Genomic DNA, 21,132 nt, shown 5'->3' on the forward strand with positions numbered 1-21,132 from the left:
TAACCTCTTTGTCTCTGATGTTTTGTATAAGCATATTAACAAATCTAGATTTAACTGGTTAGCGTAATAACTCAATACAAGTTGGGTTTCAATGACTATGGAAGATCAGCGAATTGCTCTGTGCTTATCCAAGTTTTTCTGTGTAAAATTGGGAAGTTATTAAAGAAATGACATAGAATGCATGGAATGATGAAAAGCAGCGGTGGGTAAAACAACGCTCCAGTCTCGCGATACGGAACGAGATCTGCCCGTTTTAACATCAGTTGGAAACCCCGTTCTACCCTCTTCCCTTCGCTGTCCACAAGCAAGGTAAAGCGCTAGATTTCTCCCTCGGTTATATGACTGAAAACTGCCTCAAATTTGTAGCGTTTACCCCCCAAAAGTGACCAGGGAGCACATAACGCACAGACAAAATAATGTTTTAGCGTTAAGAGAGGTTTTTCGACGTGTATAGTGGTTTTTGCATGGAATTTATTTGAATGTTTGCGCTCATAGCATAGAGCTATATGTAATGGCTGCCCCCATGCTACCTCGTTGAGGCCTGCTAGCTGGTGGCTAGCGGTGCCGAATTAACTTTCTGTTTATCGCTGAAATGTAAAGTTAATATGGATATTGCCTGGACGGATATATTTTGAAGGGCATTGTGATCTTGAAGTGTAGTGTTTTTGTAAATGGTGAGGGTCCAAGGCAAAATCTTTATCTCTGAGACGAATCCGCTAACGTTAGCATACTAACGAGCGCTAATATCCAGGCTATAAGGGAAGCTAATGCCGGTTTGACGCGTGTAACCAAGAGCCCACGCGCATGTATTAGCCCCAAATTGTAGGCTCGGCGTTTGGATAGTGATATTGTTATGTCATTATTGTTTATCGCATCCGTTATTGAGAAGAGCCGGTCAGTGATACCCTCATAAGAAACTGATGATCAGCATCCAGCATGTTTCGTGTACTGTCAGGTCACGTTGTCCCTCTGTGCCGCACGGTGAACATCATCCTCTGTGCAGAAAAAAAGTTGTATATCAGTAACCAAGTTCCAGTCTATTTTGCTGTATGTCAGGAGGTGGTTAACGTAACTTAAATGTATTTTTAAATCTCGATCAGATGCCAGGTGTCACAGTGAAAGACGTCAACCAGCAGGAGTTTGTCCGTGCCCTGGCAGCCTTCCTGAAGAAGTGAGTATTCTGTTTTCTACACACATTGTTTCTATAAATCGAGCGATCACACAGTCAATGTAGTTTTCGGTGGGCTTGCACCCATCCTCACTTTACCACAATGTAATGTTTAGTTGTAGGTAGTGCTAACAAGCAGTGTTGGACCACAGAAATGAATTCTACCTGTAGAATAGGTATGGGATTGTGCTACGGTTTAGTACATGATGGCATGTCTTGTCTGTCCCCAGATCAGGAAAGCTGAAGGTGCCTGACTGGGTAGACCTTGTCAAGCTGGGTAAGCACAAGGAGCTGGCCCCCAGTGATGAGAACTGGTTCTACATCAGAGCTGGTAAGTTCACATTTATGTTGATTTCCACTGACCATCAGTGTTCAGATTACTTTAGATTTGGTTAGCTATATAAAGTACAAGGCATTCATTAATAGTTTCAGACACCGCAGACAGCATACAGGATGAAACATGACGAGATGATTAAAGTTTCCAGTGCTAAAGTGCTCAAAGTGTTAAATATGTAATAAATACCAATTTAAATACTGAACTAGAAAAAAAAACAACCCTAAAGTAAAACAATCTACAAACTATGAATAAATAAATGATAAACACAGACTCTCAAATTATATTTGCAGTGTGCAATTTCCTCACAGCTTGTTCACCTTTGTAATGGCAGCTGGAATAAAACAGTTTTTGTAGAGCTTGATTTTACTCCTTGTGACTTAAACCCCTTTCCAGATGGGAGAAGTTGAAATTCATTGTTCAAAGGTTGCTGGTCATCATTTAAAATGGCATTGGCTATCGGCTGTAAAAGTCTAGTATACACGCATGGCTCAGCTAGGGCTTATCGATAAGCTTAGGTTCTGTAAATATCTGAAGTTGTTTGCAACCAGTATTTATACAGCAGAGCAAGCTAATTCAACATCTTGCTGTTGTTGGCTGATGCTGCGGTCCCTGAAGGACTCTTGCTGCATTTGACGTCACTAAAGGATATATGGAAGTTTGTAGACTTCATATGGAAGTTGTGGCTGCCATGAATGCTGTGTGGGCTTACCTGGCTCCGTAAGTGTCAGCACAAAGCCTGCTTTGATTTGAAACCCAACTGAATGTGCCTTCATGGTGGCTTATAGAATGCTTTTGCAACCTCAGGAATGATTGACAGCCTGTATAAAGAACATATCTCGATTTAACGGTTTAATCAAATACACCACTTATCCCTGGTGATATGTAGTCAAGCAAGGTGTTTTGGTATTAGGTTTCTTTAGATGTCATCTTATGAAAGATTATAGAAATATGACTTATGTTCATCATTTGGCTTCTGTTTGTGAAACGGTTAAAACTCAAACCATTTCGTATGCCATAGCGTAACCCCTTGAAACCTGGATAGACATAACATTTTTGTGCTGCTTTCAGACACCTTTCACATGCATTCAAACTTTAAACCCCTGAACATATTGACATTTTTAAGCACCATTTCTTTCAATTATTTCTTTTTGTTTTTCCTAACTTAAAAGTATTTATTTATTTTATTTTTTACTGATTTCTTGCAAATTTTGGGCCATCTTTAGTTGCTCATTGACATCCTCCTGAGATAAACTGTTAGTACTTTATGGAGTTAATTTGTTCTGTTAATTTCTTGCTTCAGTGCATTGCTCATGAAACATAAAATCAATAACTTATTAATTTTCCTGTCTTTAATTCTTACTGAGGCCACAAGCCCACTTATCCAAGCAGCTCTATCATACCATTATGAGAGGCAACCATCAAAGCAACATATTGTTACTGAAAGTGCATCATAACACTAGGGCTGGTTAAAAAAAATCAATTCATCAATGCATTGCAATATGTTAATTGGCAATTCAGTATCGATTCACAAAATCCTGAAATCGATTATTATTATTTCTGTTGTAATGATGCCCGCCCCTGTGGGGGCAGTGTGAGTGCCGCGGGAGTGTGACTGACGTTCAGAAGCCCCGCTCGACCCCGAAACAATGTCTGTTGTTTATTCATTATAATGGCGATAGTGGTGCGAGGTAGCAGTGTGGTAAAATCAGCGTTGACAACATTAAAAGCCTACGTTTGGATACACAAAGTCGATAGTAGTTGCGTGGTGTATGAGCCTCGTGAGTCAGTGTTAAAACACTGCAATAATACGACGTGACCATTTTAGCCAACGCTAAACGCTAAAGCTGTGGATCACACCCAAATGCAGGTTGACAAATCCTGCATAAATGTTTGTTACTTTTTTTAAGTTCGGCTCAGGCAAAAATGTGCACTTTTCTGTACTTCAAATTAATTTTAGTTTTAATTTTTATTTAATAAAGAATAATGTAATGGTGCAATAAGTTTTGGTATCAGTTTGTTCTAAGTCGATATATATAATGCATGCTTCATTGAACACATATCAGAAGGTATTGGAATGAATTATCTTGGCATTTCTGACATCAGCACACATAATTGAATTGATATCGAGGCGGCTGGATCAATATCGAATCGAGACCCAAAGAATCGAAATTGAGTTGTGAGCTTCTTGGCAATACCCAGCCCTACATAACACCCTCCTCTCTTCTGCTCCCTCAGCATCCACAGTCCGTCACCTGTACCTCCGTGGAGGTGCTGGTGTTGGCTCCATGACCAAGATCTATGGAAGTCGCCAGAGGAACGGCGTGTGCCCTGCCCATTACAGTGTAGGATCCAAAAATGTGGCTCGTAAGGTGCTGCAGGCCCTCGAGCTGCTCAAGATGATTGAGAAGGATCCCAATGGGTGAGTGCCTCTATTAATTATATCCATGAGATAAGATCTTAAATTTAAAATTAGAAATGTTTATACATTCGTTTGTTAAAACATAGCCTGTTTGAGTGGCAAGTAACTCTTCACAAGCACACAATTGTAAAATTGCATGTGGAGTCAAACTGACTGCACGACTCAGTTGGCATTTATGTGATGTGTGTTTTGGGGCTAAGGTTTGCAAAGAGTAGTCGACACCTTTCTCTGCACACGTGGTCACTCACTCTTGAATTACTGCTGTTTTCATCTTTGAAGAACCATGATGTTAAAGCGACCTGTTAATGTGATGCTGCATAAGTAAAATCTTTAAACACTTGAGCTTGAGTGTTTGCTTAGAGTCTGCAATAAAGATGTAATCACTGTAACGAGAGGAGTAATTGGATGGCTTGGTTTTTATTCGGTTCAAGCGGGCAGGAAAATGAAATTCCATTTTGAATTGCCTCCCTTTTGTGGTTGATATTGAGAGAATTTTTTTACCAGTGTTTATGGATGGAATATTGATGTGTGGCTTTTCCTGACTGACACTGTGGTCAATGTGGTGTGAAGAAGTGGTTGTTATAGGTGTATGCATTTTCTGTATGCTTTGACTAAATAATGTTGGTTGATGTATTCTGCTGCCTGTCTTTCCTGTTCTTAATTTTTGCTGTTCTCCTTTTCTTTCAGTGGTCGCAGACTGACCTCCCAGGGAACCAGAGATCTGGATAGAATTGCTGGCCAGGTGAGAAACTAACCTTTCTTTACTGATAGTGTTGGCATGCATACATGAAAATAACTTGATTATTTGAGTACTTGGATTTTAGAAAAAGTCTAGGCAAAACCATACATAAAGGCCTTTTCTCAATTATCTGAGTTGTTTTACTACTTGGGTTATTACATGTTCTTCGCTGTGTCATCTGTGTTCAGTAGTGCCATGTGCTGTTGTGTGGATCAGCTGATGCAGTGTACTACTAAAGTGTCTGTTGTGGGCAGTTCTACAATGGAATAAGACTAAACCCATTTTAAATATTAAAAAGTAAAATTTATTGTAGCACCTTTTCACAGAGCAAGGTCAGAAAGTGCTTTACTGGAATAAAGGTGTTCAGAAGAAGACGACTTAAGTATTAATTAGTTAGTATACCACTTTACTATGCAGTGTATAATACTTCTATAATCCCATAGAGTGACATCAGATGTTTTTGAAAATATGCCCCATGATATACAGTCTTACGAAGTATATTAATTTAACTTTTTCCTCATAGTCTAGTTTAAAAAAATAGAGAATTGCAGTAAATTGTAATATCGAATTGCAATACTTGTAGAATCACAATACTTAAAAATCGCCATTCTTATCGAATTAACACCCAAGTATCAGTATAGAATCAAATCGAGAGATAAGAATATCACCACAGCCCTACAGTGATAAATGCTTTTATAATAGTGTACCCAGAACTGCATGAGCATGTTGCCTACTGTTATGTGCATTTACTCATACAGTAATGTGTCCTGTATGTCTTATATTTTAACATTGTGGACTCATCGCCTGTGATACAGAGGGCCAAGCCTTACAAACTGAAGTAATTAAGGTTGACAGAACACAACGGGAGGGGTGCAGAAACTGGTTGTAACAAACATTTTTTAAAAGATGTTGATTTCACAAGGACAGTGTCATTTGTAGTGAGTCTGTTGTGGTTTCTGAAACGGACAAGTCCATTTACTGATCCTCTGTGCGAATACTAATGAGCAGACATGGCATCTGCACTGATACTGTTATGCACTTGATCTGTTTCTTGCCTCAAATCCTCCACAGCTTAACACAAAATTGTATTGTACGAAAAAGTTGTTTTAAAAAGAAAACAGATTTGCCGTCCCCCGTTTAACACTTTCATTGTGCTTCACTACTTCTCTGCAACCAACTTGCCACACGTCTTTTAACACATTTCGTTGCATTTGGTTCAACTTTGTAACCAGTGTAAAGATTCAAAAGTCAAATGACATATTAAGCGACACTTAAGCCTTTAATAGTACATTTAAGAGCTTAAACTCAGTGTGGTGTGATTGTGACCTTAGATAATGTTCTGTCATGACATCTGCAGTAAGGGAAATATCTTAAATGTAGCCTGGATCTGTGTTGTGCATTTTTCACTGGCTGCCATAAACAGTTTGGTGGCTGAGAATTGAATCCCACCAGACCCCTCTTACCTGTGACTCCACTCGTTTCCTACTGTCTCAAAAATGAAAAAACACAAAGGGGTGTGGACTTCCCACTGCTTTAAATGGTCACCATTGTGCTGAGCGGCTTTAGTATGTGTGGCACAGCCCGCTCTAACCTGCTAGAATTTAAATTGTCTGGTATCAGGCTACCGAGCTGTTGAATGAATATCATCACAGCCTCATGCTGGACAGGCAAAGGTTGTTTTTTGCAGTGACTGGCTGCGTGGGACACACTGTGGCATTTTCTGTTACGTTCAGACACACTCGGGGTGGTGCCTTAAGCGTGTGTGATCACAGAAATACCATCCCTTTGCTCTGATGCGACACCTCGTCTGTTGCGGGAGTACAGGGCCCCAGAGTCACTTCAGCATGCGAGGCTTTTTAAAGGCACTTGTCCTTGGGCAAATGTTCCTCTGGCAGCCAAGTGAGTTATGTGTCTTGTGTGGCACACTACGGACATTGTTTGTTTCGCCTTCACTAAAAAACAAATCGCAGTTGGGCCTTGTCAAAAATCAGGAGAGGCAGCAATGTTGTGATAATCCAAGGGTAAAAGGGGTAAACATGTGGAGGGAATTTCACGCTTGGCGAGTCTGCCGTATGGCATCAGTTTTCTCCTTGTTTACCCATGCTAATGAGCAGTATGCAGATGAGCAGACCTGGGCCCAGCCCCGCCTACCTGCTGCACAAAACTGGCACAAAGCATGTTGGTGCGGCTCCGCTTCCTCCTGACGAAGCCCCCCTTGTGTGTTGTAGATTCTGATGGCTTTTTAACAGATTGATGCATTTTCCCTTGCAAGCGCACTTTCTTCCATGTACTGTCAGAATATTCATAGTGTTTTTGGCATCAGCTGAAACACACTTTCTCCTCCAAACCGTGTTCACTCAAGTCCCCATGAAATTGCATTTTGATAGCATCTTACCTCCTTAAGTTGCACATTTCCTGTTCAAACACAATATTGCGGCAGGCCCTAATGTGGTGAGAAATTTTCAAGTAAACAGTAAACCAGTAGAATATTAAACAGATGGGAGGTTTTATTTGATTGTGATTGATACAAATGAGTTTTAATAGTTGGGATCATTTGCGCCAACAGTGGCAGCAAAATGAAACCATTAAAATGCTATTTTTTCCCCACAGCAATTGGATGCCGATTTGAGGACAAGTTTTCAAAGACTACAACACCTTGACTGTTCTTACACTTATGAATTTACCTCATGTTGTTTTCTTGTGTTTTTCACAGGTCGCAGCTGCAAACAAGAAAACTGTTTAATAAATCTTTTTTTGGAGAAAGTCAAATGCTGTGTGCTCTTTGTTTTTAACTTGTGTGAACAATGAAGATGAACCTGAGGGCGTTAATGGTCTGCTCAGTATTTTGAATTACTCTGCTCACCTTGTCTGACAAAGAAATTGCTTGAATGGGTCTTTGTGCTCATATTTCACGGGAGTTGTTGAAGTTAAGCCAAATTTATTGGCCAAGGGGAGATTTTAAAGGGCGCGATAGTTGACCTGATCAGTTATTTTCTGCTAAAGTGAACACTTGAAATTCAGCTGGCAAGAGGGCGGCAAGATACCGCATGAAATCATCCTTAGCTGGTTTCTGGCCGCCTGGTTTAAATGTCATTTAGTGGAAAGGGCAGTAAATGGCCACTGGTTTTTCTCAGATCTTCATATCCTGTAACCAGCAAAAGCTCACCACAGGGTGCAGTTTCATTAAGCAGTTTGAAAAGGCTTCCTGGGAGCTGCTCCATCAGGGAGCCAATGCAGCCTGTCATCAGTGGCCAAACGCTGTCTCCTGTCACAATACTTAGCTCCCATTTTAATCTTTTTTTTCCTCTACTGCTATGTTCATGTATCAGATGGAGTTTGTTCAGATTGATCCACGATACCATGACAACCAAGGAAAATTGTTCAGTTAATAAAGGCAGATGATTACATTTCCATAATCAACACAGTTGACAGTTCAATAGCTGCTAAGGAATGATGTCATGATTTAGCTGTTTCATTTGGGGCCACAGTGCCACCTAGAGACTCAAACTGCTAACAGCAGCCTAAACAAACTTGACAATGTTAATGACATTGAACAAATACTGTACAGTTAGTTTTTTAACATGGTCACTGATAAGATTACTGGGATGTTATGAAAAACTCAAGAAATGAACCCTGTATTCATAAATGTACGCGGGTGATGTGTCATTCATCTAAAGCTGGCCATTACTGCCACTTCAGGTGTGCCTAATTTGTCCCATTAAGCCTAGATAGTAAATGACCTCACAGGTGGATTTAAAAACAGCCCTTTTTAAAATCAATGGCTTTGAAATAATGGGGTTCCAGCTTGGTCAAGCAAATATAATTTCTCACTCTTTTCTAAGGAGTCGCACTGGCACATTTTTTTGCACTGAGCTCAATCAGTGGAAGCACTTGAGTGATTTAATTTGGCGGTGCTTCTGAGATCCTGCAGAGGGTGCCAAAGCCTATAGAATATCTATCAGGCTATATGTGCACTTTGGGGTGATTGCCTTAGAGGAGCCTGATCATGCACTAGAAGCAATAACACTTATTAGTCTAATGGCTACAGTCTGTTTCAGAGGAATAGTGGAAGTCTGTTGTTATAAACAGATGCAGTGTGTTAAAAAGCCCGACATTTTTCCAGTGTAATTTGAGGTGCAGATGTGTGCGTACAGTTGTAAGAGTTCATTTCTATCGGCAGTGTTTTCCAAATTTGTTAAACTCCAACATTATGTGCAACACACAACACTCCTCAGATTGTGTTTATTGTAACAGCTTCAGGAGCTTCCACAGAGAAGTGTAATGTGTCGGGCCAATTGACTGTAAAACATCCAATCTGTTTTTTCTCATTTTCAATTTGGGCCAGCGGAGCTTCATGAGCTGGCTCTTTCCTTTTTTTTGTCAACTCGCCTTGAGGCAACAAAACTACAAGCACAACCAAATGAGAAGAGCAGGGGGAAAGTGCAGTGCACTGTTCACATATATCTGTGTCCCCTTTGAGATAATACAGATTGCTTTTATATTGTTGACTCAATTCATGTCCAGATTTGAAGAACAATAACCAGAAGGCATTGTTTGCTGACAGAGCTGAGCTGTTGTATGCAGCCTGCTGTGCTCACTGTGTGTGTGTGTGTGTGCAAGCTTATACTTTGGTCCTGTGTTTGCAAGATATTTTGTGTTGCAGATCCCTGGACAATGAGCCTGCTGTGCCAGGCAGTCTGTCATCCACTGTATGTGTTTGTGTACAGTACACACCTCATGTGATGCAGTGTGCTGCACTGCTCCGTCCAACTGAGCACACGGCTGTCTAATCTATCATGTCAATCACAATAGTCTCCATCAATTATTCTGCACGTCTCTCAGGAAATATTAAACTCTGGTCTTATTATACACCCTGTCTCTTACTCATCTCCATCATCCTGTCCTCCGTACGTCCGCTTTGCTTTTTCATTTTGAATACCAGCTGTTTCAGAACACCTGAACCCATCGTCTCACCCTCCCCTGGCCCATCCCTCTCTCCCTCCCCCTTTTTCCCCTTTATGATCCCTCTTTTTCTTCTACCCTGTAATTTGGAAAAGAAGAGGATAAACATGTCCTTGAGAGGTAGAGAGCAATGTGTGGAATTCACCAGAGGAGGTCTGCCATGTTTGTTCACGCGCTACTGTTTTGACTTTGTGTGTGCTTGCTCACCTTTGTGTGCTTTGTGCATCCATATATGGCGTTAATTTGGTTTCAGCTCCAGTCAGTCAACTTGTTTGTGCACTGATTTGTCATTGTGTGCTGCGTAATTATCTGCAGGCTTCACTATAGCAATTACTGCTGTGGAACAATTACCACTTAAACAAATGCACATCCAAGTGGTTTGTTGTGCCGTGTGTTTGTGTGTGTGTGTGTGTGTATGTGTGGAGGTGGCTGCACCTACCCACTCTCCCAATTCTTTGGCAGCTCAGCTTGATCACACTGAGAATGGATGCAGACCTGCCTCTCACCTCCTCGGGGCTGGAAACAGCAGATAACTAAGAAATGTCTCCACTGCACAAGTCTCTCTAAAATAGAACCACTATCAGGAGAGCTCCTACACACACACACACACACACACACACATACACATTGTCAACCCACAGCTTCATGCCCTCTGGCATGTTTTCCCCAGAAGACAAGACATACCTCAGAAAGTTTCCCAGCATTCCCAGTCTCTGGCATACCAAGTTAACTGAGTTTTCTTTGGGAAAAGCTGGCAAAGATCCCACTGAATCTGTTTCTGGGTTAGCTGAGATAACATCAGCCCTTCCTGTCGCACAACACAATGCTTTCCTCAGACTACACTGCTTTCTTATCAAAAGCACGATCTTTTGTTTCTATTCAGTGTTTGTAGATTTCCAAAACCTTAGTCGCATTCAGTTTTGTGTTTAGATCTTTTTTTTGTACTGATCATATAAACTCAAGTACTGAGTTCTGTTCTTGTCTGTAGTCTGTAATAAAGCTTGAGTCTTCTTGTGCAAGCCAGTGGTTAAAGGGGATCTACGCCCATTCTCAAAATTCATCCTTCTTAGTTAGATGATCTAAGATGGCCCAAAAATATTAGTAAACATAAACAACTCTCCCAAATCCAAAAACGAGAGTTCTAAAATTTAAATTTATGTCATCAGGTATTAAGTCTGGAACTGCTTTATATAGACTGACTTGGGAAAGGCGTCACAGACAGTAGGTGAGGATCTGGTTAACTTAAGTCTGTAAGGGACCGACCACAAGAATCAAAGAGTTTTTCATTTTAAACATCAATCCAAGTTGTGAATATTGTCATGTGAAGCAGAGCTAATTCTTCTTCTTTTTTTTTTTTTAAATGGACACAGCTCTTCTCACGAACAATAGGACAGCCCCCGGAGCACAGCATGCACACCCACACATTTAATAATTTATTCAAACCTTTGAAACATGAGCAAATCACTTGGATTTCTTTCAAAAACATGGGGGAAAGGCAATGAGCAACCAATTTTTAAAATTATTTATATATATATATGTATGTATGTGTGTATGTATGTGTATATATATATATGTGTGTGTATATATGTATATATATATATATAATTTATATATATATATATATATAATTTATTTATTTTTTAAGTGAGTGAAAACTGTTTAACTATTTTTTAAAAAAGTATTTAAAATATTATTAATTTTGTAATTATATGCTATGTTATATGTTGTTGCTGTTTTTACTTTCCCATTTTTGTGCTGGTTTTCAGGTCATTTTTTGGTATTTTTTTTAAATAAACTTGTTAATTTATGAGTCATTTGTTATTAAGTTTATTGCATTCTTTCTATGTTTTTGACAGAAATCAAGAAAATTTGCCCAGGTTTTAAAGGGTTAGGCCAATGGGCTTCTTCAGGAATCTTTGTTGGTACTGTACTGCAGACTTGAAAAGCATTTTTCTCGTGATTCAGAAACAGTCATTATGTTATGTGATGTATTTTGGTTAATATTTGAAGAGCAAATCCAATATCAATATCACTACAAAAGTTAAGAATGTCCTCTTTCAGTGTGTTGGTGTCTGGATCCGGACTGGATGGGTGGCGGAGTACTAAGGGGGGAGCCATATTAATCACTTTGCTAACAATGGGGGTGTCGCTTCAACTTTGTTCCTGCTTAAATCGCCTACTGCTTAGACGTGATACTAACCTCTTTTATACAAAAACTGTGTTAGAGGGCCGCTATAAGGTCCCTGTCTTACACCACCTTTCATTTTAGCACAGAACCAAACAACAGCACCATTTTGCCACAGTAGGACCACAGTGGTCTCTTGTTCCTGTTTCGATGGCCGAACTTGAACTACCATTGGCAACATCATCTTTCCATGGTCTGCAACTCACAGCAACTGTTTTAACCCTTTGAAACCTGGATCACCATAACTTTTCCTATGCTGCATTAAGTTTCCCTTCGCAAGTATTTAATAGTACCTTTTATTAAAGACGGCATTACTAGCAATGTACCTGTCATGAACAGGCAGTGAAGACAGGGCCACGCACAGGCCCGACATTAAGGGCGCCGCCCATTTGACGTCTCTGCACGCCCAACTAACGTGCACGTTTTCAAACCGGTCACAGTGGAGCAACTATGTAAACAAACAAACAAACAAACAGAAAAAAATGGCAGTGGCAGTATTCTGTTTTAAGTTAAAATGGATATACAAAAATGGCTTAAAGCTGAGGACATAATCAGGTGAGAGAACTGCAGCAGCTGACGATCCTGAACCTGCAGCAGCTAGCCAATAAGTTGCACGTGTTGGCTCATTTTCACCTTTGAAAACCGTTTTCAGCGAAGACCTATGCTCTATCTGCGCAAAGCTAAGTCAACTCGGTTTTGAAGAAGACTTGACCCAGAAATGCAACGATGAGTGTAAGGACTGTGTGTGTGAAGGAGATCCCATTCCACAGCAAAACGGCGTCTCCAGCTTTTTTAGCTTTAAGGAGCGGAGCAGCACTGACTGGGAGGGTGAGTTGACTGTTTACATGTTTATCTCCTGTCTGCTGTTCGTTGCTGTACATTGTAGTGTTGTTTCTGTGTATTTTGCGTATTTGTTTGCCTGTGATCTGCTGGTTGGTCTAGTATAGGGCCTACGCAACTGTTGTTGTGGTGGGTTTTGGTGTGCAGTTAGCCGACGCGGCTTTACGCAATGTGAAGTTGTGCCACTTTACGCAGTCTTTCTTGTCATGCTGTTGCGTTGTTGTTCATTTGTGCCTACTTCTGTGCCTTCACGTAGCGCAGATGGTCATGCTGTTGTGTTGGTTTGTGCGTAATTACGCGCAGCATGTGTCTTCACTCACTGTTGTTGTTGGTCATACTCAGCCGTTTTTAGTGGTATTTGCGCTGCGTTTTCTAGAAATGAATGCTCTTGTTGCTGCTGTTGAGTTTAAAATGTGCATTTGTCGCGATGCTTTTGTGCCCCCCCCCATCTGAATCACATCCCCTCTCCCTGGCGCTGGGGCTGGCCACAGAGAGCACTCAGGGGAATGTGAAAATGGGAACATTTTCTGTTTCAGAACTGAAAACACTACAATAAAACAAAGCTCATTTGGGTTTTTAAAAGAAAGCAAATGAAATATGGCATCCATTTATTATCTATGTAGCTAAGTTTAAACTTGATTAAATCACAAGTTTGACTTCTCTGGCTTCTGGCTTTGTGAGAGAGAGAAGCTCATGTTTACAAATACTGATTAAGCTTTCCTAGACCCTGGAAATAATGTACTGGAATTCTTAATTGAGATTGCGTTCCCCTTTAAACCAACACAGCAGATGCAGTGTAAAGCCGTCCTATGGTGTGTTGATGCTGTGAGGCGAGGGTCAGCCCCAGTCTGCAGGAGTGTGTTTATAGAAATTAGTCTGAGGCCCAAAGGTCAGTGCTGTTTTAGCAGAGAGCTGGGTTGATGCCCTCTGCATTACAAGTCTGAGAAAACTCCTCAGCCACAAGAAGCCTGCTTTACACACTTATCTGTCCCAGGGGGTGTGTAAAAGCTGAGTGATGGATGGGTTTGTTTTTTTTTGTGTGTGTGGAAGAAATAATAAGTTTGACCTTGCTGACTTCCCGGATAGTTTAAAGGGTTTTATATACATCTGTCTACTGTATGTGTGTTGCTGTTCCTCTGTGTGCTGTCAGCGCTAATCCCTCATCTTGTGTTTGGCCTGAAAGCAGGTGGTGTAAACACGCACCGTGCTGCTCAGCCTGCCTGGCACCATGGGGCACTGTAGCGCTGCCCCACAGCAGGTGTGTATGTATGAGTGTGTGTGTAGGCGAAACACTAACCATGTGTCAGTGACTTTGGGGTCTCTGTGAGCTTTGTGTGTGTCTCCATAGCTTGTGGGTCTGAATCCCCTCCACCTGTCACAGAGGGTGGGGTGCAGAGGGAGGATGACAGGGCGCAGAACAGATGCTGGCTACAAAGCCAGATGAACTGACTGAATTGCACAGTGTGTCTTCTGTATGTGCGTGTCGGCCATATTCCTCCTATGATGTGCCTGTGCTTGTGTGTGTGCACCTTTAGATCAGAGCTTTCAAGTCATTCGTACTTTGATGCTGCGGCCCAGTGCCTTCTCCTGCACAGAACAAAAGAGTGACAGAGGGAGACAGCTAGACACCAGTGTGACACGAATGGCTGTGGAGATAGTTGACACAGTGACAGACTGAGATAGGGGGAAGTGTGTGTTTGTAGCTCTGTGCTTCATCAGTTCTCTATCTATCTCACAATCTCTCCCTATCTTCCCATGAGTCTGTGGGAGGGAGGAGGAATCTCCAAAGAAATGCCATGCAGAGGTGTCCGAAACTGACCAAGATATGTATGAACTCAACCAACAGAGCAGCCTGAACTCGCTTACCAAGCTCAGTATCTAAGACACCAGATTTCTCATCACCCACAGCCCTGTCAGGTCTCTTGCTGGTGTTACACTGTAGAGGCAATTTTGAGATTTAGTGCATTTGTGAGGAGAAAGCTGAGATTCTCTTGCGCATGCTCCATGTACAGTGATCGGATGAGCTAACCTTGCACTCTGTGGCCTTTTGCTGAGTTTCATGTCATGTTGGATTTACTGTAAACACGAGCGCCTGACTGGAAAACTGCTGCAGGCTCATGGCAGTAATGAGCCTGAGAAAACAGATTCCAGGATATTCAAATATCTAAATTGGTTTTCAATGTCTAAATTTAATGAAGTAATAAAATGGATAATTCATGGTGGGAAATTTCCAACTTGTAGCACTGAGATATTTCGTTTTTTTTACTAACAGATGCACTCGGCATGACTAACCCAGACACATTGCATTTTTTGCAAGGTTGGTCATGACCCTAGGGAAAGAAATGCCAGTCGGTCAGTCCAGCACTTCGGTCTCGGCTGAAAGATCTCAACAACTGTTTGAAGAATTGCAAGTGAAGTGCTATGAAATGTTTTACTGCCATTCATGGTCCCCAGAGGAAGAATCCCAATGAATCATTTGAAACACATCAGACTAGCACTTGAATTTGGAAGGCCTATAGTGTAGATAAGACACCAGATCTCTGTGTGTAAAACCACTGCGTGGGGAAATACCTAAATCATTACTACTTATAAATTGCAGTTAATACCCCAAAATTCTGACAGGTGACACTGTAAGCAGACAAATCATAGCAAGTACTTACCAATGAAGAAACAGACAAACATTTGACTCAAGTTTTCAAATTGTGTATACTACAAAAAAAAAGTTTCTAGTTGTTAATATTACGTCTGATCCCTCTCACACTTTTGAGGAATATCAGCATTTCACTCAGGAGATTTAGAGTCCAGTCTCAATAGAACAGGTTTAGGAACTCTTTTCATCTTCAGTCTGGCAACCTATTAAATTAGAGTATGGCTCCGTATATCATGGTCGAACACTGAATGTAATGATTAGTTTGTTGCAGTGTGTGATGGGATTTGTAGTGTTGGTAGCATCGTTTTGTTGATTTGTTAAATGTTTTGAATTTTTGTATTCATGTGTTTTGTATTTTCATATTTGTTTGTATTTATCAGGCCCTCAGAAACACTGCTCCTCCTTGCTTCCATTTTTTTCTTAATGGTCACTCGCAGTATTGCAGCCCAAAAGGCATTTTTCCCAAAGACCACCATTATAAAGGAGACTGCAAAACTATTGACAGGAGATCTCGAGCTGCCAAAGTTGTGACTCCATTTTTACTTTTTTTTTGTTTAATCTGCGAAAATTTTCTGTTAGTAAAACTTTCTCTTAAGCTGACAAAAGCGATTTCAAAAAATCTATTGAGGTCATCACAATGTAAAGTCCAGTAGCCAAGCGGGAGAAACATCACACGGTCACATACCTCGGAAATAAACCCAAAAGCTAGAAACTTTTTTGGGTGTGTATGTAAGGCGAGCAATTCCACTGAGCTAAATAGATACCATCTTTCTGCCCAGTAGCCTATATAGTCGTTATTGTACATCTACAGTTTTTATGTTGACGTTGTGGGATCCAAGACAAATTTCAAATTTGTTTTCTGTTTATGAAGAGAAATCTTAAAGACTTAATAATAAATTGTCTTAATGTATAAGATCCTGGATGAACCCCGTTCATGCTTTTATTAAGAGGGAGTTTCCACACGCTTAAGTTTCAAAATTCAAATATGTTTATTTAATTATAGAGAAAGTAAGATGGGGTGTCGGGATTTGAAAAGAGTTTCCTTTCAGCATAGTAAAGAGTTTGAGACTTACGAGAGTTAAAACAAGAAAACTTTTTCTGACTTCTCACCCTCATTCCTCCAGGACCCTTTCTCCTCCCGCTCCCTCCTCCAATCTAAACAATCCCTGACTCTCACTTCATCGCTCTAATGATCTCTCTCTTTCAACCTGCCTTTTGTATGTCTGTGTTCGCCCTCTTCCTGCTATCTCCCTTCCCCTATTACCCTTTATCCTTTATCCCTTAGTACCATTACTACCCTCTTACCCCTTCCCCCAGCCTCACCATTCGTTATCAGGGCTGAAACCTCTGAGCTTCTTGCTTTGCCTTTGTATCATGCTTTGCCTCAACTGAGAAAGGCTCTTTGCTTTCTGCAAATCCCTCCACATCTTTAAGTTATATCTTACATGGAAGCTAATGAAAATTAAGTTTTTTTATTAGAAACATTCCAATATATATTTAAGGAATGATGACAAATCATGAATGCATTCATAACAACACATGAAAAACAAAGAAAAAATCAAGTCAAGTCAATTTTATTTATAAAGCTCATTATCACAAAACACGGTTTGCCTCAGAGGACTTTACAGCAGACCCTCACATTGCCCAAGGACAAACTCCTGAAAAAGAACCCCTGAAATAGGGGGAAAAAAAACTGAGTACAAGTACCAGTATGATTAGTAAAATGTGATCAAGAAATGTCTCAGTAGGGTGTTAGGCAGTTGTGCATTCAGTGGATCAGTGCATGTTTAATAACTAACAGGACATCTTTCTTTTTAAGTGAATTATAAGAAGCTGTGATTAATCGCTGTGGCTGACAAAATTGCTATAATTATGTTATTTGTGTCATTTCTTTCGGTCATGACAACATTGTACTCACCCAAGAGATCTGGAAACATGGCAGTGTGGTTGTAGTGACGTCCAGCGGGGCAGGAAACATGATGGTCAGATGATCAGATGGGTTGTAAACAAGCCAACAGTCAGTGATTAAAAATACATACATATACTGCAGCGCCATGCTTACAATTTATTGATACTTGTTCTTGAGTATTTTAATTGTCGGCTACCCTATTTTTCCACTCAAATACATTTCAGAGGCAAACGTTTCACTGCACAACATGTATATTACAGCAGGAGTTACTTTGCAGATTAAGGTTTTACGTAAAAAATATGAGGTAATTTTTAATACAGTGTTAAAATTAAACTCCCCAGTAGCAGATAATGCAGTATTTTCAGTACTGTGGTCGCTGCTTGAAGTCCATTTGTAGTCTGAGTAGTGATGATCAGTCACGTTTTAGCGGCAGGTAAACAGTCCATGTGGAGAGGCGGAGCGCACTGGCTGAAATAGACAACTCACAACTAATCGGCTATTGTCTGAGGATGACTTATATTTATATGTGCTATCTGTTTATAGAGAGTAGCCAAAATAACCTGCACCGGCTCAGATATCCAATGACTACACCAGATTAAGCCTGCCCTCGCCCCCAGAGGCTTACTGTTGTGGGTTCTGAGATGGCATACACAACAATATTTAAGTAATCCCATCATATAACACTGAGAGAGACAATTCCCCTGAATAATGCGTACTTTTACTTCTTATATTGAAATCCCCCTTTTGCTAATCACACTTCTTTATTTTGTAAAAAAAATTAAATACAGGAATTTTACTTTTAATAAAGTTTTGCTTCTTTTACAGAAGTAAACAATGCGACTACTGCTTCCAGCAGTTTAGCCAGATTTAAAGGTTTTGTGTGCTTTAGTGTCATCTAGCGTTGTTGTTGCACAACTCTTGTCCTGTGTGCCAAGTGTGTGAGAGAGCTACAGTGGCAAATGTGAAAACGCAAATGGCCCTGTCAGGAGCCAGTGATTGCTTTGTGCATTCTCAGTTATGGCAGAGCAACGTGAAGGTGATTATACACTAATGAAAACAGACTTACAAATATATTTCTGCCCCCTTAGTCCTATGCACTGGACCTTTAAATGAATAGTTTTATATTGAGATCAAGCCAAAGCAAGTGCGCCCAGAAAGTATCTATTAATCCATCACTGCTCATGAAAACAGTGCGCACAAGTATGATATGTACTGTAGATCAAATATATATATGAAGGACAGTCTTTACACTGTGGCATTTGAGTTGTGAATTTATTATTATTATTTTCATTTTTTTCTGTCTTTAAATTTTGGCTACCTGGAAGCTGATTGCTTTTTTTCATACCAATACTTCCATACTCCATGATTCCAAAATAGCAAACCTACAGTGACTCCTCAGATGCATACTTGTGTGTGTGTGTGTGTGTATGTGTGTGTGTGTGTGTGTGTGTGTGTGTGTGTGTGTGTGTGTGTGTGTGTGTGTATAACTTTGGTGTGATTATCTTGTGACTTTCAAGCATGTCTCTCAATTGAATTTTGGAGAGTAACTAGATGAAGCTGCACGGATTCAGCTGGATGCTGTTGCATTGTACAAGATCAGCTGTAGCTGCTGTTTGCTGCGCTTTCATTCATGACATTGAACCCAGGTGTGTTGTGTGTTGTGCATACACATGTAAGTGTACAAGTGTGTTTGCGGCATAGGGGTTGCAGAGGTTAGGGAACTCATTTCAGGCTGCTGTTAGTGTGCTATACTTGTCTTTTACACACAGTGACCTCCATGGCTCAATCTAATGTCCTCATCCCTCCCTCTGGACAAATTCCAATATGTCCTTATTTTCTCTCAAACTCCTTGCTGTCTTCCTATGTCTCCTCTCTATTGTCCAGTCTCTGCTCATTCTCCACACTCCTGTGCAACCTCTATATCCATGCTTTATTCTTGCTATATTATTCTTATGGTTTCCTTTGACTTACCTGATTTTTTTCCCCACTCAGTGGCTGAATGTCTGTGTCTGTATTTTCTATTTTTCATCCTTTGACACTCATTTAAAGCACACAGTTGTTTAAATAAATATGCGCCCTTGGACTCAGGAAACCTTCAGTCTGTCAGTGGGCTTTTGTTTCTGTATCTAACCTCCCTGAAGAGATAAACTTGCCTATCCTTCACTGTTGCCAATGGGCTACTGTCTTCCTTGTGCATATCTGTGTGTGTGTGTGTGTGTGTGTGTGTGTGTGTGTGTGTGTGTGTGTGTGTGTGTGTGTGTGTGTGTAGGTGAGGAGAGACAGGGAAAGTGTGTCTTGTTTGTGTGAGAGAAAATCCTAGACACTGCGCGTGTTAATGCGTGCGTGCAAAAACAGTGTGACAGAGAGGTGAGGTAGTGTTAGCAGAAATCTTATTAACTGCTGAGCTGCTTTCAAAGCCTCCTCTTCTCTTTACCCACAGTTCTCCGTCAAAACATCTCCTGAGAAACTTCTTCTGCCAGGAATAAATGGTGTTTTTTTCAGCCAGTGCAAATGCAGATTTTGCACATTTCTGCACATTTCACAAAAAATAAACATTATTTTCCAATTATACATAATGACTCCAGATACAGCATTTTGCAGTTGTGCGGATTTGTGAGCCATGATTAGGTGCCATTTGGGACCTGTTGGATTCATGACTTCAGGGTGAGAGAGAAGCTCAGAGCAAACACTGCATTTGACCGACAGCAGTCATAGAAATTGTGCTGTTCCTCTGTGGAAATCCAGGCACACACTACAGGGACCCATCCACTGAGAGAGCATTTAATTTGACGACCAGGTCCTGCTGTGGCAGAGGTTTGGTACAACATTAGGCTAACATTATGCACTAGCCTGCGGGCGTGCCGAATGCGGGCAGGCAGCAAATCATAGGGTCATGCCTCTCTGGGTCCTGATAAAGAAATTGTTCTGCTGGTTTCTCTCAGTCTCATTTTCTCTTCTCATTATTTCATTTTTTTCATTTTCCATTACACAGTTTTTCTCTCCCCCTCCCCCCGTCTCTCTCTTTTACCCATCTGGCTGTTCTAGCTGAGGTCAATACCCACCACTCTGCTGTAGCACCAGGACACAGGAATCTCATGAATAGCAATGTACCAAACTGTCGCCCTCCTGACATTTAGAAAGTGTGTAAAATTGAAGTTCATTTCAGTATTTTGATTTTGATGTAAAACTTTGAATAACTTACAAAGACAAGATAATTCAGTTCAAACTGATAGATGTTATTAATCTTTGTAAATATACATTAATTCTAAATTTGATGCCTGTAACACGTTAAAAAAAAAAGCTGAGATGGGGCATGTTTACATCTGTTGTAAATTACCTTTTCATTTAGCAACATTCAGAGAGTGTTAAGGAACGGAGGTAACTAATCGTCAAAGATTTGAAAATGAAATTATTTCCCATTCTTGCTTTATAAAGTTCCTCAGTTCCTCAACAGTCCGAGGTCTCCTTTGTCGTATTTTGTGGTTCATAATACACCACACATTTTCTTTTCTTTGTGCCTTTCCATACTTGTTGTGTTAACAAAACCGCATTGACAAAGACTAAAGCTAAAGATATTTCCTGTATACTTATTATTTTATCTTAGTTAGTTCTGTAAGTAAACATCGTTAAAAGTTTTCTTTTTTTTTAATATTCTGTAAGTCAGATATTTTTATTTCAGTAAACCAAAATGTGTTTTTTTTTTTTCATCACACTTAGTTTTAATTTTTACTTTCGGTTAACTAGCCTATAATAACCTTGCTTTTCAGTGCACTGCAGCAAGTGTCCTTTAAAGACAGCTATGTAGACAAACCTTGCATGCTTATCAGAAGTGTGTGTATCTCTGCTTTTTGTAGCATAGTGTAGACTGTTACACACAACTGATCATCTCTTTGAGCCACTGTCTGTCTGTTCTTCCAAATATG

The 21,132-nt window shown here is 40.4% G+C and overlaps 1 protein-coding gene across 1 annotated transcript; it reads left to right on the forward strand.

The window, feature by feature from the left end:
- The first annotated feature begins 228 nt into the window (after positions 1 to 228).
- rps19 (ribosomal protein S19) lies at positions 229 to 7,432 on the forward strand. Its single transcript, XM_042490426.2, has 6 exons — positions 229 to 309; positions 1,101 to 1,171; positions 1,399 to 1,499; positions 3,741 to 3,924; positions 4,612 to 4,666; positions 7,377 to 7,432. Exons 2-6 carry the CDS (start codon positions 1,101 to 1,103, stop codon positions 7,404 to 7,406), a joined length of 441 nt encoding a protein of 146 aa, XP_042346360.1. The 5' UTR covers positions 229 to 309; the 3' UTR covers positions 7,407 to 7,432.
- Positions 7,433 to 21,132: the final 13,700 nt, after the last annotated feature.

This window comes from Plectropomus leopardus, chromosome 11 (genome assembly GCF_026936395.1).
Source record: "Plectropomus leopardus strain MGB_pleo_1.0 chromosome 11, ASM2693639v1, whole genome shotgun sequence".
Taxonomy (NCBI): domain Eukaryota; kingdom Metazoa; phylum Chordata; class Actinopteri; order Perciformes; family Serranidae; genus Plectropomus; species Plectropomus leopardus.

What these genes read in the sequence shown, in the direction of transcription:
- rps19 (XM_042490426.2), top strand. Translation starts at nt 1,101, where the DNA reads ATGCCAGGTGTCACAGTGAAAGACGTCAACCAGCAGGAGTTTGTCCGT. An exon ending in ATTGAGAAGGATCCCAATGG is followed by an intron (nt 3,925 to 4,611) that starts GTGAGTGCCTCT and finishes CTTTTCTTTCAG; the next exon opens with TGGTCGCAGACTGACCTCCC. An exon ending in TGGATAGAATTGCTGGCCAG is followed by an intron (nt 4,667 to 7,376) that starts GTGAGAAACTAA and finishes TGTTTTTCACAG; the next exon opens with GTCGCAGCTGCAAACAAGAA.